General features: G+C 45.9%; 1 protein-coding gene across 1 annotated transcript in view; it reads right to left on the bottom strand.

Annotated features, from left to right (window-relative positions):
- Nucleotides 1-20,431: 20,431 nt before the first annotated feature.
- The window catches only part of YTHDF2 (YTH N6-methyladenosine RNA binding protein F2), a 40,938-nt gene continuing 35,417 nt past the window's right edge, over nucleotides 20,432-25,952 (bottom strand). The window contains exon 3 of the mRNA XM_068266135.1: nucleotides 20,432-21,388. Within this exon, the coding sequence (XP_068122236.1) occupies nucleotides 21,383-21,388 (6 nt within the window). The 3' untranslated portion in view covers nucleotides 20,432-21,382. The remainder of the gene's footprint in view (nucleotides 21,389-25,952) is intronic.

Here is a 25,952-nt window from a genome sequence, read left to right as displayed (position 1 = left end):
CAATAACTTCATGAACTCCTGCCGTATGTACCTCTTTGTAAGACCCAGAGCCTCGGGGTCCGAGACGCAGAGGGTAGCTTTGGTGATCTCATTGCTACAGGGGGATCCGCAAGCTTGGGCGTTCAGTCTTCCCCAGGGGCATCCAGCTCTTTCCTCGGTCGAGGAGTTCTTCCAGGCCATGAGCATTCTCAACTCTGATCCAGATGTTACTACCACCGCTGCACACAAACTCCGAGGTCTTAGGCAGGGGAAAAACACTGCAGAGATTTATGCCTCAGAGTTCCGGAGATGGTCTGTGGTCTCCCGCTGGAACGATCCGGCTTTGTTAGATCAGTTCATACACGGGTTGACAGAAACGGTCAAGGATCATTTGATCAATTATCCACCTCCCTTGACACTGGATGAAGCCATTACCCTTGCCATTAGGGTTGACCGGCGGATACGCCAAAGGCGGCTAGAACGGGGTGGAGCGGCTAATGTGGCTCCCCTGCCGGTGGAAACAGTCACTCCTCTCGCAAGTGTTGAAAAACCCATGCAGATCAGCTCCTCCATGCTCTCCCCAGCGGAGAAATCCCGGAGACGTGTCCAGGGTCTTTGCCTCTACTGTGGGGGAACGGGGCACATGGTCCGAACCTGCCCGGAAAAGAAGTCGGGAAACTTCAATGCCTAGGTGGATCAGAGGAAGGTCATCTAGGCGCGCAGGTAATTCCTCCCAGAGAACCACGTTTTCTACTTCCTTTCTGTCTAGATTGGCAGGATAAAGGGGTAACAGGGCAGGCCTTTGTGAATAGCGGGGCTGCAGGGAATTTCTTGGATGTAGACTTGGCCAAGAGGTTGAACATCCCCTCCGTGCCTTTGAGTAAACCCCTACAGGTTACCGCCATTGACGACTCCCCTTTGCAATTGGTGACCCCGGTGTCGGTAACCCCTGAGCTGCATCTTAAAATAGGGGCGCTGCATGCAGAGATCACCTTCTTATTGAATATGCCTTCTACCCCTTTGGTGCTGGGACTACCCTGGTTAAGGCAGCATAATCCCATTTTGGATTGGCAATCAGGGCAGCTGGTCAGATGGTCTGACTCCTGTCACAAGAACTGTCTAACAGTTCTACCCCTTCTCAGCACTCAACTGAATGTCCAGCAGGTGCCAGTAGCCTATAGACAGTTTGCGGATGTATTCTCCCCGCGGGCAGGAGATGAGCTGCCCCCGCACCGGCCGTATGACTGTCCGATCGATTTGTTGCCTGGGACTATGCCTCCTCGGGGTCACCTGTACAGTCTGACAGGTCCCGAGAGGTTGGCTATGCGGGAATACGTCCGGGAGAACCTGGAGAAGGGGTTCATCCGACCATCTAGCTCCCCTGCAGGGGCGGGCTTCTTTTTCGTAGAGAAAAAGGACAGGGGTCTCCGACCCTGCATTGACTATAGGGGGCTGAACAAGATCACCGTAAAAAAATGTTATCCCTTACTCCTAATTGACGACCTATTCGGGCAGATCTCGGGGGCGCAGGTGTTCACTAAACTAGACCTGAGGGGGGCCTACAACCTCATCAGAATTCGCCAGGCCGATGAATGGAAGACTGCATTTAATACCCATGATGGGCATTACGAGTATCGGGTGATGCCCTTCGGGCTTTATAACGCCCCTGCAGTCTTCCAGGAATTCATAAACGACATTTTTCGGGATTTTCTAGGGAGATTTGTCATAGTCTATCTTGATGACATTTTGATTTACTCCTCGTCCCTGTTGGAGCATCGGAACCACGTTCGAGCCGTGCTACAGAAGTTGAGAGAGCATCAATTTTACGCCAAGCTCGAGAAATGCGTTTTTGAGGTATCCCAAGTACCTTTCCTAGGATATATCATCTCCAGGTCGGGCCTAACCATGGACCCAGCGAAAGTTTCTGCGGTCATTGAATGGCCGCAACCGGTCACCTTGAAGGCCCTACAAAGATTCCTGGGGTTCGCCAACTTTTAGAGGAGATTTATCCGGGGATACTCCCTCAAAGTGGCACCTCTGACGGACTTAACCAAGAAGGGAGCCGATCCCACTCGGTGGACCCCACAGGCCCAACTCGCCTTCAAAGCCCTGAAAGAGGCCTTTTGTTCCGCACCTGTCCTAGTGCACCCAGATGTAATACGAGCCTTTATAATAGAGGTAGATGCTTCCGAGCTTGGTGTAGGTGCGGTTCTCTCTCAATATGCTGGTAATCCCGAGAAGTTGCATCCCTGTGCTTTCCTCTCGAGGAAGTTCTCTTCCGCCGAGCGGAATTACGACATCGGGAATCGGGAGCTGTTGGGGGTTAAGTGGGCACTCGAGGAGTGGAGACAGTGGCTGGAGGGGGCAGCATATCCAGTCACGGTGTACACGGATCACAAGAATCTGGAGTACATCGAGTCTGCTAAAAGATTGATCCCAAGACAGGCCCGGTGGGCGTTATTCTTTTCCAGATTCAAATTCACCATCACATACAAACCAGGTTCGAAGAACGTGAAGGAGGATGCCCTGTCACGCTACTTCAGCCCGGAAACCCCTGAGACCCAGGTCCTTGAATCTATAGTGCCTGCTCATTGCATTTCAGCTGCTACTACTGTTCCTCTCCTAGAGGAAGATCTCTCTTCTTTTCAAGGTGATGTTCCTCCTGGGAAACCGGCTGACCGCATTTATGTGCCGCCTCAGTGGAGGTTCAAGGTCCTGCAACAGTTCCACGACAGTAAAGCTGTAGGTCATCCCGGAAGAGCAAAGACCCAGGAACTTCTAATCCCGTTGGATGTGGTAGCCGTCCCTGTCACGAGATGCTAAAGCATACGTCAGTTCTTGTTCCATCTGCGCCCGTAGTAAAGCTTCCCGCACTGCCCCGAGTGGTTATCTCCAGTCACTTCCAGTCCCCTCCAAACCTTGGACAGACAGATCCATGGATTTTGTGGTAGATTTACCAGCCTCCAAAGGGTGTACGGTCATCTGGGTGGTGGTTGACCGCTTCAGTAAGATGTCCCACTTCATCCCGTTGAATAAACTACCTTCTGCTAAGGAATTGGCTGATCTGTTTATTACTAACATCTTTCGTCTCCATGGGGCTCCTGAAAGAATTGTGTCGGATCGAGGGGTCCAGTTTGTCTCTCAGTTCTGGCGTTCGTTTTGCTCACGCCTGGGCATCACATTATCATTTTCTTCTGGGTTCCATCCCGAGACGAATGGCCAGACAGAGAGTAAACCAGACTTTGGAACAGTACCTACGATGCTATGTGGCAGGTAATCAGGAAGAATGGGCATCTTACTTACCCTTTGCAGAGTTCGCTGTGAACAATGCAGTGAGTTCCTCTACAGGCATGTCGCCATTCCAGGTGGTTATGGGTTTGAATCCAAAATGTTCTCCCGTCAGGCCCGCCTTCCGATTCTCCTATGGTGGAGGATTGGGTGAAGCACATGGCTGAGGTGTGGGACAAGGTTCAGGAAAACTTGGAAAAGGCCACTAGGAAACAGAAATATTTCTCTGACAGGTTTAGATCCCCGGAACCAGAGTTCTGTCCAGGGGATCTGGTTTGGGTGTCGACAAAGAACATCCCATTGAGACAACCAACACCTAAGTTGGGGCCACGGTACATTGGGCCATTTCCTATTGTGAAGCGAATCAACAAAGTCACTTACAGGAGAGTGGGGAATTCTTTTCATGTCTCATTACTCAAGTCAGCAAAGGGATTTCGAACCGCCACCACCCCACCGCCTCCGGTGAAACTGCAAGGAGAGACTGAGTTTGAGGTGGAGAGAATTTTGGATTCAAGGAAGGTTAGGAACTCGTTGCAGTATTTGATCGAGTGGAGGGGGTATGGACCAGAAGAGCGGCGTTGTGTCCCAGCATGGCAGGTGCATGCCCGGGAGTTGGTCCAGGAATTTCATACCAAGTTTCCCAACAAACCGAAAATAGAGTGCCCAGGGGTCACTCCTCAGGGGGGGGGGGGGGGGGTGATACAACCTGGTCCGCGTGCCCGCGATGATTCAGGCACTTCCGGCTTGCATCCCACGACTGCATCTCCAGCGGCGGTGGGCGGACGCATGCGTTCCAAAGCACGCATGGGGCGGACGCGTACGGACGTGCATCAGACGCGTACGTCCATGCGTACTATCTATGCGTCCAGGTGGCGGGGGACCCGGAAGTGACGCGGCCGGAGGGTATATAGGTACTTCCGGTCCGCGGCCGCACGCCGGTTATAGCGTTCTTGTGCTATTAGTAGGTTGTGTGTCAGTTTGCTCTGTGCAAAGTTTGCTGATAGTGCTGCTGCTTCCTATAAGTGCTCCTAGCTAGACACTGTGCTGAATCATCACATCTACAGCCCTGTGGGTGCTAGTTAGTCACTGGGAGCTAAACCTGTACTTGATTACCTGTGTATGACCTGGCTCGATTAGACCACTCTCCTGTCTGATCCCTCAAACCTGTATTTGATTACCTGTGTATGACCTGGCTTGATTAGACCACTCTCCTGCCTGATCCCTCTACCTGTATTTGACCTCCAGTGTATGACCCGGCTTGAACTCGACTATCCGCCCACGCCTTAGCCTCCCCAGGCGGGACCTCGTGACGTCGGTGGCAGCTCCGCCATCCGACCGTTACAGCAGTGTATATTAATTAGCCATGAGGCTGTCTGCAGAGGAGGAGGGGAGACCTCCTCCTCCAACATTACTGAGCATGTGCAAGCAGTCTAACGCTGCTTAGCCCAGTATAACGTACAGCATGCAGCACTTTGTTTAAACGTGCTGCGTTACTATGTAACGCAACATGGGCACTGAACAGCACAATTGATTTTACAGTGCTGTGAGTTAGGCTGCGTTACTGGCTGCTGTAACGTAGTACTTTAACGTCCCGCTGTGAAACCAGCCTTAGAGTCTGAGATGTAGCTTGTGAGTCTGTGTTGCATTTGCTATGATGTCCTCTCCTGGGAAAATGATCAACTGCTTTGCAGGTTTTCAATATTTCTTGCTTTAGAATGATGGTCTTCAAATTCTTTGGAAATAGCCTTCTAACCCTTTCCAAGCTGATGGAACTCATTACAGCCAACTCCTGCCTGCAATGTTGTGGTATTCTCTTTTCAGACACTCGGACACAGGTTTTGAAAACCACTCACACATGGAAAACACCACCACATAACCAGTTAACTTACAGTTTATTGAAACAAAGAATCTTATACAGGATGTATGCTTGACCATGACAAAAAAGGAAAAATCTTCAAGCTATAATAATTCCATCCTGGCTTTTAGCTGCGTGCCATTTCCACACAATTTGAAAATCCATACTGCTGTATCACCAATTCAAAAACATGCCATCTCTATACATTTGTACCCAAATGCCCCAATCTAGTAGCCTACTGTCACACTGGCAAGCTGCTACTTTGCTTAAGCGATGCAATTATATTGTAATAGTTTGCTCACATTGGTGCAATGGATCTGCTGGACATAGTGCGAGTGTAACACGAACAGTACAGAGAAGGCATGCTTCACTGTCAATGTCACACCACAGTGTGTGATGCAGTCTTTCCCCTCTACTGCAATCCTGCTTTTTTACAAGAAAAGTAATGCAACTCCCTGTGTGAAATTAGCCTATAGGTAGAAAAGCAGAGCAGCAATCCTGTGTGATCCAAATAAATTGGATTGAAACCTTTTAAAAGGTTTCATCATTTGGTAACAACAATTTGCACCAACAGTGTTAAGGGGCCCAAACATTTGCCAACCAATCGACCATCCAATTCGATTATTATAAGCGAACTGGATGAAAATTGGTGCTGCCAAGTGCATGCCCGACCGACAAAGCGACCAATTTCGGGACAGAAATTGGCCGCACGATTGATCGCGCATGCTGGAAAACTTCTGGCCAAGGTTGGTTGGTCGGGTGCACAACGGTACGGTAGCCGAATTGCAAACGAGCGACGAGACGACGAAACCCCCGCCGCGGATCGCTCAAAAGCAGTTTTATCACCCGATCGAATATCTGTACACACGCCCAATTTGGCGCGGGCGGACGACTGAACGACGGGACGTTCAAACGACCCGTCGTTCGCAAAAATCCGCCGTGTGTATGGGCCTAAAGGCTGTCCAGGCTTGCTGGATTACAAAGGCTTTCCAACTTATAAGTTAGGACCAATGTATCCATCAATTAAAGTTTATTAAGTATATAGTGCCATCATCTTAATTCATCCCTGACCCCAGAAAGTACTGCAACTATGCTTTACAGGTAAATATTTGCAGTGTACCTTTCTAAAAAGACCTAAAAGCTATTAAAGTTCAGCCTACCTTTTTACTGTACAATTCTGCATAATCAATGTACTTTCTAGGTTTTGTGAACTGTGCATCTATTTTTTGCATTAAATACGATGGAAGGACCTAGCAGTCTGCTTTCAGTCGCTCCTTATTAGCAACAGAATGAGTTCCTTCAGAGCAGATCATGTAACCCAGAGTTCCCCAACCCTGTCCTCAAGGCCCACCAACGTTAATTTTTTGCAGGAACCACAACATTCAGGCCACATTCACATCATCATACGGGGATGGCCATGCGTTCGGAACGCAAGGCGTATGAACGCACACCATCTGTGTTTGTATGCGTTGCATGGCTGATCCCATTTAATGAAAGTGAATGGGTCAGCCACACATTACAAAATGCGTGCAGCATGCGTTCACGGACCACACTGGTCTGGAACGCATGCAGTGTGAACATCAGACAGTGCAGTCTATGCACATTCGGATGTCGTGCGCGTCAGCCTCCTACTCACGTTGCCGAAATCCGGACGGCAACACATGCAGTGTGAACAGGGCCTCTCAGGTGGGGTAATTAGTGTCTCAGCAGAGCTGATTATCTCTGTGGATTTCTACAAAACATGCATTGTTGGTGGGCCTTGAGAAACAGGGTTGGGGAACACTGACCTGACCCATTCCATTTCCCACTTCTGATATCAACTCATGACACTTCATCATCCTGCCCCACCTGCAATCAACTATTTTTCACCAAGGAATGGTTAATGAGATGCAAATCATTCCAGATTGAAACAAAGTTTTGTGCTAATTTTTTGCAGTTTGAATATTAACAAGCTCTGCTGCAACATTTAATCGGTCCATTTCCAAGCTACATATTTGCATAAACCTATCATCAATTCAGAATGATTTGCATCTCATTGGCCATACCTACCCACTGCATACACAAAGGCCAGTTGTACCCATATTAACCATTTCCTGCAAAATTGACATTTATAAAGGTCTCATTTGTGCACCTTTAAAGGAATACTTAAAGAGGAACTCCAGTGAAAATAATTTAATAAAAAAAAAGTGCTTCATTTTTACAATAATTATGTATAAATGATTTAGTTAGTGTTTGCTCATTGTAAAATCTTTCCTCTCCCAGATTCACATTCTGACATGTATTACATGGTGACATTGTTACTGTGGGCAAGTTATGTAGCTGTTTCTAGCTGCTCTGGCTGTTACAGACAGCTTTAAACAGCCATTTCCTGTCTGTGAACATTGTTACATTGTGGCAGTTTGCCCAGAGTACCGCGGTATTCAGAGCCTCTTGTGGGAGGGGTCTCAGCACAAAATTAGTCACACAGCGCCCCCTGATGGTCTGTTTGTGAAATTCATTCAATTTCTCATGTAAAAGGGGGTATCAGCTACTGATTGGGATAAAGTTCAATTCTTGGTTGGAGTTTCTCTTTAAGGGGAAAAAAAATGACATTTACTCACCCGGGGCATCCCTCAGCCCCCTGAAGCTGGATGGTGCCCTCGCAGCCCCGCTCCGATCGTCCTGTCCCCGCTGGCGGCTACTTCCGGGTGCGGCGACAGCCGCCGACAGGCTGGGAACGCGGCTGATTTTCCGCCTTCCCACTCGCTATATGCTGCTATAGCGTATATAGCTACGCTATAGCAGCATATAGCGAGTGGGAACGCGGAAAATCAGCCGCGTTCCCAGCCTGTCGGCGGCTGTCGCCGCACCCGGAAGTAGCCGCCAGCGGGGACAGGACGATCGGAGCGGGGCTGCGAGGGCACCATCCAGCTTCAGGGGGCTGAGGGATGCCCCGGGTGAGTAAATGTCTTTTTTTTTCCCCTTAAGTATTCCTTTAATAGGACGTTTTAAAAAGTCCTACTATTCCACTAAAGCACTAATGTGTACATTTTTGAACCATTCAGCCCATGGCATGAAGTGGTTAAATGCATGTCATTAAGATGTTTAAAGGATTTCTTGTATGTCTGGACATGGCATCTATTGTACAGTATTACTCAAATGTATTCTGCAGTTGCATAAGTGGGGCTATAAAAAAAACAAAAAAAAAAAACACCCCCCCCCAAATAAAATGTAGAAAGCTGAAAGGCCAAGATGGAAGAATTTCACCACTAACATCAATGGATGGCTGAATACAGTAGCAATCCATGCAAAAATATTTAACATTTTGACAATTTTGCTGACATTCCAACTAAGACAATAGATTGAAGCCATAGCTCATCTACATCATCAAATGAATGCAAATAAAAGGTTTTAAGTAGAACGGGAAAGAATTTCAGCTGTTTCTTTTGTCTCAAACCTAAGCATTCTAAAATATCTTGAAGCTAAAAAGTAAACCACAGGAAGCCTGGTATGTATACATGACGTTCTGGCACCAGGGCTTTTCGGCACAGGGTGAGCGGAATGACTGTTTAAATACTATTCCCCCTCCGAGTCATCGCAACTTGGAGGGAGAAGTCATTCGCTGGATCCCCGAATTACCCTGTGTGCGGGGCACGGACTAGCATTACTGCTAAAGCCGCACCAAGCTTCGCAGCAGGTGCCGAAAAGCCTTGCTTCGCTTGTTATCTGACATTGCTGAACAGCTCCTAGATATGGCAGCAGCCTGAATAACGATTCGCTGGATAAACAACTCACCTGCAACAGATCTACATATCAGGAAAGTCAATGTATCTGATCTGTACACTTGTTCAAGGGGAAGAGATCGCAATGGGCAAAAGGGAGGTAAAAATCATTCAGTTAGCATGCAAACTGTATACAGGTGGGAACTGGCCCAATTAGAGGCACCTGTTGATTTTTATTGGTTAAAGAGGAGCTGTTAGGTATAGGGTCTCAGAGAAAATAAACACATATATCAGTAGCTAAAGATTGGCTGTACTTACATTACATATGCATTTCACTGTCCACGTTTGGATTTCACAGATTTTGTATATAGTATATGCAGAGATAGATGCTCCTGACAGCTCATGGCAGGCTCCATGTTTGTGAAGCCAAATGTGTCGTCATGTCCTGCCTGCTTCTGATCACAGATAAGCTCGTTCTTGAACAACACGGTGTGCAGTGAATATTAATGAGCCATGTGGCTAGGAACAATAGCTGACTCCTGCAGTGTAGTCTGCCCGAGATTTATCAGTGCTTCGCGCGCTGGACTGATTAGAAGCTCCTGTACCGTCTCATTAGCAGCCGAGGGGAGGGCCCCAGAATGCTTTGCAGTTTAGCTGCGGCTTGCGTCTTTATGGGTCAATAACAGACTTTAAGATAAGCACACATCAAAGGTAACTGAAATGTTTATCTTCACTAATGGCTTTTGAGCTTCCTTCTAAACTGTTTAACACAGGAGAATAGAGGTTTAAATTAGCTTCTGCAGCCTGACAGTTACTCTTTAAGTTCTAAGCCATATATTGTACAATTTCATGCAAGGCAGCTCATTGACCAAGTCTAGCAAGTTCCAGTCCTGTTTTATGCAGGCATTGTCTCCGCTCAGCTGTTCTAGTGTGCCTGCTAGGTGTCAGCAAACACTTGACACAGACAATAAGGAGGCATCTATCCCAGGAAAAAGCATGTGAGCAACAGTGTCATGAGGCAGTTGCCTGCTGCCATTTAATCACACCTGCCACCACCTGCCAAACGCTGATGTGTGGTTACATACAGGGTCATTCAGCCAGAAGGGGCTCGTTGGCTTGCAGATGGGGGGGGGGGGGGGGGGGGGGTGATCTGTGCAGATCAGCTGACCCTGTAGTGCAGGCCTTTAGAAAGCAGACAGACAATCTGCACTGCAACCATTTTTTTTTTTTTTTTTTTTTTTTTTTTTTTTTAAGGAGGGCAATTTCCATATTTTCTCATGGCAGGTGTGCTTCATTTTAAAATATGAAGTAACCTTAGGGCTAGAGATGATCAACAGAATACTAATCATTCTGCCTTGCACACAAACTGTATTCAAACAGATATTGGTCCAGTCAAATGCACTTGAGTATTTTGATTATGAAGCAAATGTGGTACTCAATCAGTATGCACATTGACAAATCTGCACCAGAGCAGAGACTCAGCCAGCGCCAGCCACTCAACCCACAGCACCCCAATGGGTAAATAAGATCCACAAAACACAAAGTAGAGGCAGTACACAAGGTAATGCAATGAAAGCATGTTTGGGAGTAGCATTAAACAGGTTTTGAGAGTCAACCTTTCCTCTGGAGCGAAGGGCTGATGCCTGAAACGTACTGAATGCTGCTCCAATGCCAGTAATTCTATTTTAATTAGGAGCTGCATGGAAGCCAGAACTAGCATCTTACCAACCATCTATACTTGGGCATGTACACAGATTTGTACTAGTGATGGTCATGGAGATACCAATTTTGAGTTCATACAAACTGATAATTTATGCAAATTTATGTAGCTTGGAATTTTAACAAATGCAGCAGATTTGGGTCCAATTCCAGGTTGCATAAAAACAAAAAAGTGCATTAACTTGACACTTGTATCTCATGGACTACCACTACTTGTACCAGTCACCATATCTAGTGTATAGCAGCTGCACTGAATAGAGAAGATGTGAGGTGGATACTGCTACATGTGCCCCAAGTGTAAAAGCCCTGCAAGTAAATTCCAACTCAGGGCTGATGCTCACCTAAAATAATAATAATCGCAAACGCTCAGCATTTTTAGAGGTGATTTTTTTTTATCGATTTCAGGCATGTGCCTAGCGATTTTTTTGTCATGCCTAGCAATTTTTTGGAGTGTTTTGGTGGAGCATTTTTTTTCGTACAGTAGAGCTGGAAGTGTATAGCTTTTGTAGGAAAAAAAATAACGCTTAAAAAACCCAAAATTGCTGTGTTCTAGCGTTTTTTAGAGCGATTTTCCACTTTCCTATACTTAACATTGAGGTGGAATCTCCTCAGAAATGCTGCAGGACCCACATTCGTGGGGGATAAAAAAAAACAAAAACACATTGCTCTAGTGTGATTCATCCCATTCAAATACATTAGCCAAGCACTTTTCAAAGCGTGTTTTTAAAAGCGCTCAAAAGCGCTCTTGGCATGCACCTGCCCATAGACAATCAAAATCTACACATCCTATCAAACAATGCAACATCTCCAAACCCGCAGCACATATGACACCATGTCTGGGCTACTCATGTGTTCTGACACATTGCTCATAAAAACGTTAGGCCTCTTTTCCACTAACTGTTTACAGGCAGTGAAATGCCTCTCAAACTCTCACAACTGCTCACTGCTTCCTGGCAACTGCTTGCTGAGCACACAGCTCAACAGTTCGTGGAAGAGGCCTTATTTAGGGAGTGATTAAAACAAATCGAGATCAATGAGATGCAAATATTTTTGCGTTCATGCAGGATTAGGTAAATATAGGCAGAACGAAAATGGAACATAAACCTGGGTGAGGACTTTACTGATCCATTTTCAAGCTGCATACATTTACATACAAATTTACATAACCCTGCATGAACTTGGAAATATTTGTATCCCATTAATCATCCCTTCTCATTGAGGGAGGAAAAAAAAAATTCCTGATCTGTAGACTTGCTTCAGGTGCGCAACACGAAAGTTGGAGTCAGGAAAGCAGCAATTTTATGGTGGTTGTCAACACAGCAGCATTTCTAATAGATAGGATATAAATAAAACAGCATCCTGTCCATTCATATAACATACCTTCAGAGAAAGGACAGCCTAAAAAAAAAAAAAAGCTACTAAAGTTACATATCATGAAGAAAAATAAACAAAAAGACCCCTTATGCGGCAATGCAGCTTCCTTTGTCCACAGCAGGAACTGTAAGGCCTCGTTCACATCATACGCGCTTCCGTGTGCATATGGAAGCGCACATGTGCTGAAACGCAGGAACGGCAGAAGGGCATAGACTGCCCTTCTACCGTTCACATCTACTGCGCTGTGCAGCAGTACGATGCGCTAGGAATTGCTTGCGTACTGCTGCCTGCATTTTGCCCGCAAGCGTAGAGCTGATCCCATCACTGTTAATGGGATGAGATCAGCAGCGCAGATGGCCGTGCGATCGTACGCGTTGCGTTCGGATCGCACGGCCATCTGCGCTAGTCAGATATGAACGAGGCCTAACAGCACCATATGTGAATGTACTTCTATTTATCAAGCTATTTGATGCCTATGCCCTGTACACATAGGTGTTATGCTGCCCGTATCCATGCTTCATTTCTGCTTTCAGGAGGCAGGCTCACATACACTTACCTATTAATGTGCATAGAAAGATGACCTGCTTTCTGAAACAAGGTTTCCTCAAAAAGAAATAAATGCAATTCCATTCACCCAAATCCTATGACTGCTTATTTGTAGTCCAAAGAGTGTCACCTGAAACTGCTCAGCCTCCCTAAAGCCTATCTGCAGGACATTGGGCCCTATTCACAAAACTTCTCATAAATAACTTATCACCGAATTGATAAAAATAACCCTTTCAGCACATTTAGAAGCAAAATAATCACTCAAAAGTAAGTAGTTCCTGATTAACTTTATGTCAATATTACTTTTGTTACCTTAATCTACATATATAAAGTACAAGTGTCCCTGTGTCTGTCCCTGTGTCCGTGCTTTTGCGCTACTGCGCATGTCAAGCACTGACAGCCGTTGGGACAGGATGCAGGGCGTGCTGGTGCGGCAGCCGGCCAAGAAGGTGCGCGCAGCAGGCGGGTGTGTGTGTTCCGATGCGGTGGCCTCGCACGCGTGTTGGTGACAGACCTAGAGCCGGTTTTCAAATGGGCTTAGGTCAGCTAGTTATATTTTTGCTCTTTGGGAGCTTAAAAAGTAACATGGGGAAGGTGAAAACATGTGAAAAAGCTTTGTGAATCATGCCCAATATCTAAATAAAAATGTGATAAATCAGTGGACATAATGTCCACCTATGATCTTTTTGTGAAACCAGGGTTCTACATCTAAAGTCCTTTTAAATATCTGGACATGCGAATATATATATATATATATATATATATATATATATATATATATATATATATATAGATAGAGAGAGAGTTCTATGCACAGAAGTAGATATTGCTCTCTTGGCAGTTGGAAAAAGCTGTCATTTCCCCCAATACAACTAGGTTTACAGACAGGCAAACTGTCAGGACATCACTATGGGAGGAGTTTCATCACCATATCATCTACAGTGTAGATTCTACACAGACCCCCCTGATGATCTATTTGAGAAAAAGTAAAGATTTGGGGGTACCAACTACTGATTGGGATGAAGTTCAATTTTGGGATGAAGTTCCTCTTTATGGCAAAGAGCTCTGCAGGCAGAATTTCTGCTTCACTTGTATCGGGAAGATCCAATGACATTACTTTGTGTTCTCCCACCTGAAACCCACTAGAAAGCACAAAACACTATCACAATTGCTAGCGATTTGTGATAGCGTTTTGCAAGCTATTTTAGGAGAGATTTCCCTGCTCCTTTACAATTCATGGAAACGCTCCCAAAATGCTGCATGTTCTGCAATTGCATTTTCATCAATCGCAATCACTCTAGTCTAATCTGTCCCATCCATTTACATTGGCAGAGCGTTTAGGGAAGTCGCTAGTGATGGCAAGCGCTCCCTAAACGCTCAAAACTAAAAAAACTTTAGTGACTTCCAGGGCTCAAATTGCAAGTCTGGTGATACAGTGTCCTTTTGCCGTCATATCTACATAATCTAACTAAAGCATTAAAAGTTTACTCTGTACTGTACAATTAAGGATTTTTTTCTTTTAGAAGTAGGGTTATTCAGACTGCAACAGTGACTGTCTACACAGGACTAGGAAATCTTTAATGCCTGGAGCTGGGATGTAAACTGGTGATTTGGTTTCTACGATGAGGAGTCACTTATTACAAGCATCACAAGGCAGCAGGTGCCTCGATTCCCAACACCAGGAGCCACTGGGGCAAGTTTCAAACAGCCAAGCAAAAGTCTCTACAGCGAGCAAACTGACCAGAGATTGTCAATAAGATGCAAATAATTCCAAGTTGATGCAGAAATATGCAAAGATTTGTATGCAAACATATTCAGCTTGAAAAATTACCAATCAAATCTTGTGGAGTGGGATTCTAGAGAGAAAAAAAAATGAGCTGCAGTGCAATATACAAGCACATGGCACAGGTATTCTGTCCACCACTCTGCTTATAAAGCAATACCCCAATGCCATATACCTATCCTGCTTACTGTTAGTATTGGACAGACTTAAAGTGAATGTTTACCGTTTAAAAAAAGAAAAAGTCAGATACTCACCCAAGGAGAGGGAAGGCTCGGTCCTAATGAGCCTTCCCTCTCCTCTCCCGGTGCCTGGTCCCGCGCGGCAGTATTCGACCAGTTCGGTCAAATACTGCCACTTCCGCATGCCGAAGGGAGCTTTCGGAAGCACTCGGGCTCCCGATGACGTAGCCGCTCCGAACTACGCATGCGCGAGCGCCCTCTGACGCGCTCACGCGTACGTAGTATGAAGCGGCCCGTCTTCGGAAGCCCGAGTGCTCCCGAAGACCTCCGAAGTCCCTGCGGCAGCGGACGCGAATGGGGGAGCCAGCGCAGCACCGAGGGCACCGGGAGAGGAAAGGCTCATTAGGACCGAGCCTTCCCTCTCCTTAGGTGAGTATCTGACTTTTTTTTTTTTTTTTATTAGCGGTACCCATTGGCTTTAAAGAGACTCTGAAGCGAGAATAAATCTCGCTTCAGAGCTCATAGTTAGCAGGGGCACGTGTGCCCCTGCTAAACCGCCGTTATAGCGCGGCTAAAAGGGGGTCCCTTCACCCCCAACTGTGACACTTGGTCGCAGACTTGGTCGCTCCTGAAGGCAGGGCTAACGGCTGCAGCCCTGCCTCCAGTCGCGTCTATCAGCGGCGCATCGCCGCCTCTCCCCCGCCCCTCTCAGTGAAGGAAGGCTGAGAGGGGCCGGGGAGAGGCGGAGATGCGCGCTGACAGACGTGCGTCGGGCAGGGCTGCGGCAGTTAGCCCTGCCCCAACCAGGAAGCGCTCCCCCGCTGATACGAGGGGATTTGGGGGTGAAGGGACCCCAGTTAACCAGCCGGATAGCGGCGGTTTAGCAGGGGCACATGTGCCCCTGCTATCTATGAGGTCTGAAGCGAGATTTATTCTCACTTCAGACTCTCTTTAAGTAGGCAAATGTACTCCACTGTAGAGGCTTGAAGGACACCTGAAGTGAAAGGGATATGGAGGCTGCCATATTTCCTTTTAAGAAATACCAGTTGCCTGGCTGTCCTGCTGATCCTGATATTTTTAGCCATAGACCCTGAACAAGCATATGATCCGGTATTTCTGACAAGATTAGCTGAATGCTTGCTGTCACGGACGATTGCGGGGACGCAGGCGCGTCCTGGAACCGCCCGTGAAGAAAAGAACGATCGCACTCGATTCCTGCATCGATTGCGCCTCAGATTAATAAAACCAAGATCTGATGTGCAGTATCCCTCTGCTTAGGAACAGCTGGGAAATCTGTCTTAGCTGAAATGACAGCCTGGGGGGAAGGTGTTAATTAGCTTGGACATATTCCCTGTGGAAGGCACAATTTCCCTTTTGGCTCTGGGAACCAGGTGACACTTAGCTGATCTCATGGAGATGTTAATTAACCAAAGGATGCCTAGGTGCAGCCAAGCAGGCTACGAATCCACGGGAGGTCTGGACACTCTGTTCTCTGCTAAAGATCAAAGGAAAGTCAGCTGTTAGCAGCTAGAACACAACCTCAGTCTCATGGCATAATCCATAACTTCCCAGATCTGTCATATTTCTGGGGTTCCTGAGATGGCAGCTTCACCGAAAATGGGGGAAGTGTAGCATGAGCCCCGGTGCTGGTTCTGAGGAAGTTTCAGAACCTTCGGAGGTAAGGACTGCCAGCTAGGCAGTTTCAAAGTGCCCTGATGATACCACAGGGGTCCCACCCCTCATGTCTGGTATCAGGGCGCTGGGTAAATCGAGACAGACCTGAAAATGTTAATAAATCTGCCCTGACCTGTACGGTTCTGTGAGTTAGAGCCCATATATGGGTAGATATGATTTCTAGCCCCAGGATAAGGGAAGGGCTCATCTCATCTTTGAAGGGGGTGTATGGCTCCCCGCCCTCACTCCCTCCTACTGAAGCAGGGGCATAAGAATGGCTGAGGACCCAAACTCAGTGTCCTCCACACTGAACCATCTTGCACTCATCAGATGCCAGCTTGAGGATATGCTGGCATCCACCTGGTCTGAACTCTGAACTCTGGACTTTGAAACCAAGAACTTTATGATTCTTCCCACAATAAGGACATCTTTCCAGGAACTAAGTATTTTTCTCCCTTTTATTTTTCATACTGGCTATTACTGTTTTAATAGTTGTTGATTTTCATAATTGTCTGTATATATTAATTATTTATATTGCGTGAATAAACGACTTTCCCCAAGTCATTCACTGTTTCGCTACCCTGCTTATCAGCACACACAGAAATGATCCCGGGTCTCTGAAGATACGCTACTGTTTGTTTGTTGTTGGCTAGACAGAATATCGTGTGTTTAACCGTTTTATTCGCAGGATTAGTCAGTCAGTTAGTGGGCCCCACGGTCCCATAGTAACCGCGGTGGTGGCAGTTTACTCTGAACCAGTAGGTGACGTTGTAATTACCCGTGTCTCACAGGCTCCCTTCTGAGTTGTCTGCGGCTAATTCTTAACGGTTCCTGCGCATTGACTGCGACCAGAGTTCGCACGATCTGTGCGCTGGCACCGTTTAGAAGGCTAAGGGCTCGTGTGACACTTGCTTCTGCTGTTATTCAAACACCATAGCAGCAAAATAGATCAGCAAGATGTCAGGCAACTGGTATGTCAGGTAACTGGTCTCAGTGGCTACACACTGAGATATAAACTATGAGAGAGAGAGAGAGAGAGAGAGAGACAACTGCCTAATGAAATATGAAAAAGAGCAATGCCACCGCTAGCTTTAAGTTCCTCAACATAGTATGAAGTTAAGCAGCCACTGGCCGCCTGCATAACAATATAAAAGGCTTTTCCTAAACTAGATTTGATCAATATTCTTTCCAATAAATGTTGATGTCGAGTTTATTACAAATCTCTAACATATGGGTACCTTGATGAGAATGTGCATGCGCTACTCTGTCACGGTTATAGGCTCTGACAGGTCTGTGACTCTACAGAAGGCAGTCAGTATTCACGTAATCTAGCACAAATAGAAAGCGAAAAGATGGACAGCAAAGACCTTTATTGTCCAAATGATTATAAAATGAACTCATTGTGCAAATCTGTTCATGCTTGTGCTGCAGTAAGTAAACTTAGCAGGAATACATCTAACAGCTCTAGACATAATGTAACAGGCCTTTTTTTTTTTATTATTGGTTACCAGACAATTTGGAATATAATGCTAACAAAATAGTTACCCTAGGGTTTCAGTAAACAGAAGGTCTACTACACACGCACATTTAAAGGCCATACTAGGAATACTTGTGTAATAGCACTCAGTATCTGGGCTCTGTCACAAAGGGAAGAAGCACAGCCCTGAATACAGTAGTGGGAGCCTGTGGGGGTGCTCTCCCCATTGCACAGGAAAGAGAAACCTTGCTTGGCATCCAGCTTTCCTAACACTGACTAGGCTGATGGATGAGGTTCCTTAGTAATCCATAAAATTATTCTGACTTGTGGTACTTTTTCTAAATAATTCAAAACAAACATTCTAGCTATAATGTTTTTGACCCATTAGAAGCATCAATGCAAATGTAAAGCCCAATTCCAGCCAAATCTTTTTCTTCGTTTTGGATATTGCATAACGGTTATCACTTATCAAAATATTCCTGCCATTGGAGATTATGACCCACTTCCTGTCCCTGGAACCTCCATGGGTTTGAGGGGGAATCAGAACTCGTACAAATAAAAGTCATAATGTACTATAACATAAGGCCCTGATCAATATACCTGCATTATTTATTTTAGACAACTTGCAGGCATGTCACCCCTAGTATGAGCGGTTCTACAGTAATGATAAACTAGCAGCAGTCTGTGTTGGTTCCTGCTTGAATGATGTATACTGAAGCTGTTGCAACTGCTTCTGCAATCATTAGCACCAGACAGGACAAATACCAGGAACATGGTGATGAAGGCTCCTTGAAAACTGCAGTTGATGAATACTGTCAGTTTTTCAACAGTTGTCAATGGTTGTTTCTAAACATCTCCTGCTGGCTCCTGGATTGACAGGCTACCTCCTGAATTCCTTATTAACCTGTTCACTCCTGAAATTCCATCCCTCTGAACTGATGAAAACATCTGCAAGCTGCCCCTGCCTCTTTTTTGAACTGTAAACACTGCAGAGGATATTGCTGTATTTTGCAAGACAAGCAAAATAAGTAATACAGGTATACTGCATTATAGAGAACAGTCTAAGTTTAAGCTATATTAAGCACACTTTTGCAAGATTTTAAACATTAATCCTTGGGGTCTATTCATCATATGAACATTAGTGGCTGTGCATTGCTCTGTAGCCATGCAATGTGCTGTGATGCTGCCCCTGATAGAGAGATATAGGGAGGCAGGTTACCACACTACATTGTACTGCACTAGTGTGAACATCAGACAATGCTTATGTATTTGCATATAGTTCATCTGGAACTTTGTAATATGCAATGCCACATGAGTCCTTTAAAAGGTCTTACGGTCAAATGATGTACTACTGAGTCGCAAAGCAGTTATTTCCTGCACCAGTTGTTGGAAGTGATGGCATTGTCTCACCTAATATCATATGGCTTGGCGGAAGAAGGGCCAGCACTGACAACATTCTATGGACGACGAGGTGTATAGCCTTTTTACAATGCCTTTGCCATTCTTATGTTACTAGCTCAGATCAAGAGATGGACAATGATATGCTAATAATTCTGACTCAGGAAAATTGTATGCAGCGTGCAACTCAAATGCACTTCCTGTCAACTGTGACTGGCCCAATTCATGAAAGACAATGATCAGCACCTCACTGGCCAGCACTACTCACATTCACTTTTCAGGTGAACCCTGGTAATCCAGGGGCAGAGAAAGGGGGCAGCAATACAAACCTGGTAAGTTCTACCTTTAGATCCAAAAATAATTTATTTACTGGTGTCCCTGTTGCAGAGATTTATCCATTTCCTTCCAGAAAAAAAAAAGAAAAAAAAAAAAAAAAGAGAAAAATCTCCCAGATGCACAAGACAAACAGCAATAAGAAAAAAATATAAGTGGTTAACCCTTTCACAAACTATCCAAAAGAAATTACATTTTTAGCTGGAGTCGGGCTTTAAAGCTAAACTCCAAAGTAACACTAATACAAAGATGATATATATAGCTTTATAAATATATGTGAACCTTTATACCTGCCTATCCATCCAGTTTTACGAATCAAGAAGACTGTTACACAGCACAGAAAAAAGTCACACGGACCACTCCTAAACATTACACTGCTGCCTAAGGCCTCATACACACATCAGACCATAGTCTTTTGAAAATGAAAGATCACAGACCAATCTTACCACCCTTCATGTAGTATGAGAGCCATACTCTACACAGTCTATTCTATGGAGCTGAACTCCCCATCAGACAGAGATCTTTGCAAGATGCTGCACACACAGATGCTGTACAGACACAAAAGATCAGTATCTGCAAAAGATCTGTTCCTGCCAAAAATCCATTCCTGCAAATTGCAATGATAGTCTATGAGATCTGCAGATCATCATACACACACGATTTAACTGACGTTCATCTGCAGATCAGATCCACCAGGATGGATTTTCAGATCTGCGGATGATTGCTTGATCTGCAGATGAATGTCAGTTAAATCATGTGTGTATGATGATCTGCAGATCTCATAGACTATCATTGCAATTTGCAGGAATGGATTTTTGGCAGGAACAGATCTTTTGCAGATACTGATCTTTTGTGTCTGTACAGCATCTGTGTGTGCAGCATCTTGCAAAGATTTCTGTCTGATGTGGAGTTCAGCTCCATAGAATAGACTGTGTAGAGTATGGCTCTCATACTACATGAAGGGTGGTAAGATTGGTCTGTGATCTTTCATTTTCAAAAGACTATGGTCTGATGTGTTTATGAGCCTTAAGAATCAGGCGGAGGTCCAAACAAGAATCCAAGGAGACACTGGACTGGCAGTGCAGCAAAGTAGCCTGAACCACAAAACTGGGCGGAGCGCTGCTCTAACATTCAAACTGAAAATTTAGTTTTTAATACATTTTTCCTCTAGAAAAAGTGAAGAATTAAATGAAGCAGTTATACATTACATACAGGCAGAGCAGTTTTCTACTCCATTTTCACAACTGAAAATGGTGACAAGGCCATTACTTGAAGGCTAAACATGATTCTGGCACAATGCAAAGGCCAATGACAGGATATGTGACAGCAACTTCAACAAAGTCATAGTCAAATACATAAGAGTTAATAGGTATATGCCTTTATATTCAGGCAGCCTCCGTACATTAGATCTGCAGTCACAGTCATGTTAAATTTAACAAAACAAAAAAAAAAGTAAACATTGCTCAATTTTGATTCTGCCCAGCCATGCTCCTGGTCTGCTACACAGTATGGATAGACATGGCTGAACCAAATAAATTGTTTTGTCTTCCAAGTTACAGCAAAATCACTGTGGGAAAAGGCAGATTTCCATATATCCAGGAGAACCTCACAGCCACAAAAACAATTTAAATGGCGCTACATGTCTACATGAAGAGTGCATGTACCTTAGATACGGAAAGCCAAAAAACAAACAGGAAAAAAAACAAAACAAAAAATTACACATGCATTATATTAGAGCTGTGGAAAGGAAAGCAGGGCTTGTGCCACAAAACAAGAACGTAAAAATGCAAAAAAGCAACACGATTTTCATTACAGTCTCCAGACCTGGAGGAAAAGAAAAAATATTCAATCTTGATTTCAGATCCAAGGGCATAAACTGATTTAACTGCATCCAGACATTAAATGATAATAGTTCAATCCCTGAAAATGAACGGGTAAAATTTGGAGGCTTCGGCCTCAAGTTTTTGGATTCGTCCTGTAATATGATTTTCATAGATTTGATTGGTTGAAGTTTGTTTTGTTTTGTTTTTTAAGTTCCACACAGATGTAAGTAGAGGAGAAAGCTTGGTTTGGTGATCAATCCTGTAAAAAAAAAGGACATTGAAAAAATGAGCATTTAATGCAAACAAAAGTCTACAGAATACAGAACGAATCAAGCTATCGGTCAGATAAATTCTGAAATATTAGTTCAAATGTACATGCGGTGATGGCGAAACTTATAAAACTGAAGATATCAGCATGTGCTATGCACACCACAGCCAGTTTTCCACCTTCAACAACTTCTTGGTATTGTGCTGTAATGTTATATCAAACTGCATCATCTGGATAAACCTGACACCTTAAGGTACCCATACATCAGGCAACTTTGTCGGCCAATCGACCAACCAATTCGATTATCAAATTGGTTGAAAATTTGGTGCCTCCAAGTGCAAGCCCCGATCGCCGATGCAATGAATTTCAGGGCGAAGTTAGTAGCTCAGGTGTGCGGCAGTACGGCTGCTGATTTCGGAACGAGCGATGAAATCCCTGTAATGTATAAACTGTGCCCCCTCCCCCCGTGTGCATTTTACACTACCAGTCCCCTTTCAGCCTCCACACGGTGTCTGTTACCTCCAGGCAGCCTCCGTACACGCCACTTGCACACAGCATCTATAAACGTCAAATGCTATGCACCAGTGGCGTGTATGGAGAGCCACCCAGAGGTTACGGACACCGCGGTGGGAACAGCTGATTCCCTTAAAGTGGATCAAAGACCAACTTATGCGGTTTTTGTTATAATTTAGGTAGGCCTCAGTTGCATGAGCTGAGGTTAGGTAAAAGGCTTGGTTCGCAGAGTCTCCTTTAAGCAGCGTTTCTCGCAGAAGAGATTATGTGGTCAGTTACCAGGAACATGTTCCTTGTGGAAGGCCACAGGTCTAAACTGCCCCGACCGTTAGACGACAAAGGTGATCAAAGCCGATATTTACAAAACATTGCATTCTTTGTAACTAGGGTATAAAGAAATGGCATATTAATTAATAAGGTGGGTCATATGCCCATGCCCGCCAATTGTAGGATTTGGGGGTATGGCTCAGATGATGTCACATTTAACTCTTTCCTGACCAGTATTAAAACAGATGATAGGCTGCAGAGAGGCAGTCTTCTGCTTCCTGTCATTGCTGGCTTCAACACTATTTGTATTTATGTCTTGTCACCTTATCTAACTGTATGCTGTATATACATAGTCTAGATATCACATAGCTTAGATGTAACGTAGGATAGACATAAGGTTGAAACCTGATTCCATGCAAGGCAATCAAGAAGCTGTAACGCAACGGACTTCATACAGAACACTCTGCTTTGCCAAGATGTAACGAAACGTACTGTCTTATCTGTTGACTGAATAAACTCCTAAACTTTGAGGACGCCTAAAAAGGTCTATCTCCTATGCTGTTGCTGTGATGAGTATTGTTTGCAGCTCTCATTAATGAGCTGCTGGTGTCGGAAAAAAAGAAAAGAAAGGTGTAGTGTTGTTGCCAATAGCAACCAACGGATAGTTTCTTACAGTTTATTTTTTTGTGCCCCTTACATATGGTTTCTGGGGCATTTCCCCCCCCCCCCCCCCCCCCCCAAATGCTTTTTTAAAAAAAAAAAAAATGTATTACATTAGTAGATTATACTAATCTAAACTACTGGAGACTCCCCCTATTCCTATTCAGTCCCATGCTGCAATTAGTCATGGGAGCTGAGCCTGGTGAGGAGGATCCTCATTTGCCTGCCGCACTGTGCGCTGACTGGTGGAGGCGCACAGTGGGGCTGGAGCAGAGGCAGGAAGCCGATGGGCGAGGAGGGGGCCATGGGCAGCACGCACTGGCATCTCAGCGGGTGGCCGATTCCACTGCAGCTGTCTCACTCTGCTACACAGACCGCATGTCAGAGCGACCCGCTGCGCCGCTATGACAGGACAGCGGGTCGCCTATCAGTGTGCATACAGGCAGTCTTTCTGTATGCATGCTGATAGGCGACCCGCTGTCCTGTCATAGCGGCGCAGCGGGTCGCACTGACATGCGGTCTGTGTAGCGTAGGGAGAGGAAGACGGTTACAGGGGAAGCTGCCACCAAAGGTAATGCGATCAGCGGGCCCCCTCCCCCCCCGGCCGCCAAATGCGATCGGTGACCCCGCAGTACCCATACTGATTGGGGAAACTATGCTCACTATAGTGAGTGGGACCAACTATATCTATACTGGGGGAAACTACACTAGCTATACTGACTTGGGACAACTACACTAGCTATGCTGAGTAAACTATACTAGCTATACTGACTTGGGCAACTATACTGTGAGGCAAACTATACTGGGAAAAACTATACTATGCTATATACTGTTTACACTCATGTTAGATGCAAGGGGGTGGAGAGGGGAGTGGAGTTCACAGGCTGAGGGGTGGAGATACAGAGCAGCTTTGCCTGTGCCCAAGCAAAACATGGCCGTGCTCATTGTATCAGAAGAAGAAATGATCCTATACTGTAGATGCAGTTTGCCTCTGAATTTACTGTGTAAACAATCTAAACTTTAGGCAAGATATATAGACAAGTTTCTTGCTATAGTTATTTTTTCACCTCAAATCCGCTTTAACCACTTGCCGACCGCACGCTTATACCGTGCGTCGGCAAAGTGGCAGCTGCAGGACCAGCGACGCAGTACTGCGTCGCCAGCTGCAGGCTGATTAATTAGGAAGCAGCCGCTCGCGCGAGCGGCTGCTTCCTGTCAAATCACGGCGGGGGGCTCCGTGAATAGCCTGCGGGCCGCCGATGGCGGCTCGCAGGCTAAATGTAAACACAAGCGGAAATAATCCGCTTTGTTTACATTGTACGGCGCTGCTGCGCAGCAGCGCCGTAAGGCAGATTGACGATCCCCGGCCAATCAGCGGCCGGGGATCGCCGCCATGTGACAGGGGACGTCCCGTCACTGGCTGCACAGGACGGATAGCGTCCTGTGCAGCCTCGATCGCCAGGGGGGCCAGGTAGGAGAGGGAGGGGGAGGATTTCGCCGCGGAGGGGGGCTTTGAGGTGCCCCCCCCGCAACACCCAGGCAGGCGAGATCAGGCCCCCCCCAGCACATCATCCCCCTAGTGGGGAAAAAAGGGGGGCAATCTGATCTCTCTGCCTGCAACCTGATCTGTGCTGGGGGCTGCACAGCCCACCCAGCACAGATCACTCAAAACAGCGCTGGTCCTTAAGGGGGGGTAAAGGGTGGGTCATCAAGTGGTTAAAGCTTTCATGCTGAAATCGGGCGGGACTCGGCCTGCAGTATATGGGCAGCTTCGACAAACAGACAGATTTATCTCTAATCAGATTAGATTAGAGATAAATTTGTTTGCCAAATCTGCCCATAATCTCCTGATGTATGGGCACTTTTAGTTTCTGGCTAAAGTTAGTCTGGAGCGAGCCAATTACCAGCCTGAGGAGCGCCCTACAATGGCACAAGTCACCACCCAACCCCTCCCAAGTGCTCACACTGTAAAGTTACAGTGGGCAGGGATTTGTGTCATGGAAGGGCATTTCCAGGAGGAATAAATCAGCAGCTTCTGGGTCAATCTAGGCATGGCAGTGCTGAAAATTGTCTTTATTCAGACTTTAGCATAAAGCTATGGCACAATACCTAGGAGCTGAGCCAGAAAAACAATGCCAGGAAAACAATGCCTAGGACAATGCACAGCACATAATGTAAAGACGTGTGCGTGCCCAGTTATGCAAAATTTTACAGAGTGCAAGGATTAACCTGCTGGGCGGTCTGGACGAGCTCAGCTCGTCCAGTACCGCCGGAGCCTGCCGCTCAGGCCCTGCTGGGCCGATTTGGCTCAAATAAAAAGCAGCACACGCAGCCGGCACTTTGCCAGCCGCGTGTGCTGCCTGATCGCCGCCGCTCTGCGGCGATCCGCCGCGAGCAGCGGCGAAAGAGGGTCCCCCCAGCCGCCTAAGCCCAGCGTAGCCGGAACAAAAAGTTCCGGCCAGCGCTAAGGGCTGGATCGGAGGCGGCTGACGTCAGGACGTCGGCTGACGTCGATGACGTCACTCCGCTCGTCGCTATGGCGACGATGTAAGCAAAACAAGGAAGGCCGCTCATTGCGGCCTTCCTTGTTTATTCTGGGCGCCGGAGGCGATCGGAAGAACGCCTCCGGAGCGCCCTCTAGTGGGCTTTCATGCAGCCAACTTTCAGTTGGCTGCATGAAATAGTTTTTTTTTTATTAAAAAAAAACCCTCCCGCAGCCTGCCTGGCGATCTTAATAGAACGCCAGGCAGGTTAACAAATGGTTTGCACTTATATCCTATATTAAAAGGATACCTGACCCAAGGCAAAGCTACCTAAGGTAGCACAGAGGTAAGTTCACACTGGAACCACATACCTCTGAGTTGTCTGTTCCTGTCCATAGTCCCTGCAAACACTCCTTGAAAAATATGAATTTTGGCTAAAGCCAAATTTTCAAGCAGGAAGAGGCAGGCGTGGTGATATTTCCGCCCATCAGTCTACCATTTCCTCTAATATACCACCCCATGGGGGATTCAAAAATTTTTTTTTTTTACAAACACTTAACGCCAGTTGCTTACTTTAACTGTAAGAAAGAATAACGAAAATACCTAGAATCTTCAAAGGGTGTGCAGACAGA

This window comes from Hyperolius riggenbachi, chromosome 2 (genome assembly GCF_040937935.1).
Source record: "Hyperolius riggenbachi isolate aHypRig1 chromosome 2, aHypRig1.pri, whole genome shotgun sequence".
In the NCBI taxonomy this organism is placed as follows: domain Eukaryota; kingdom Metazoa; phylum Chordata; class Amphibia; order Anura; family Hyperoliidae; genus Hyperolius; species Hyperolius riggenbachi.
This window is presented reverse-complemented; position numbering and strand designations above follow the sequence as displayed.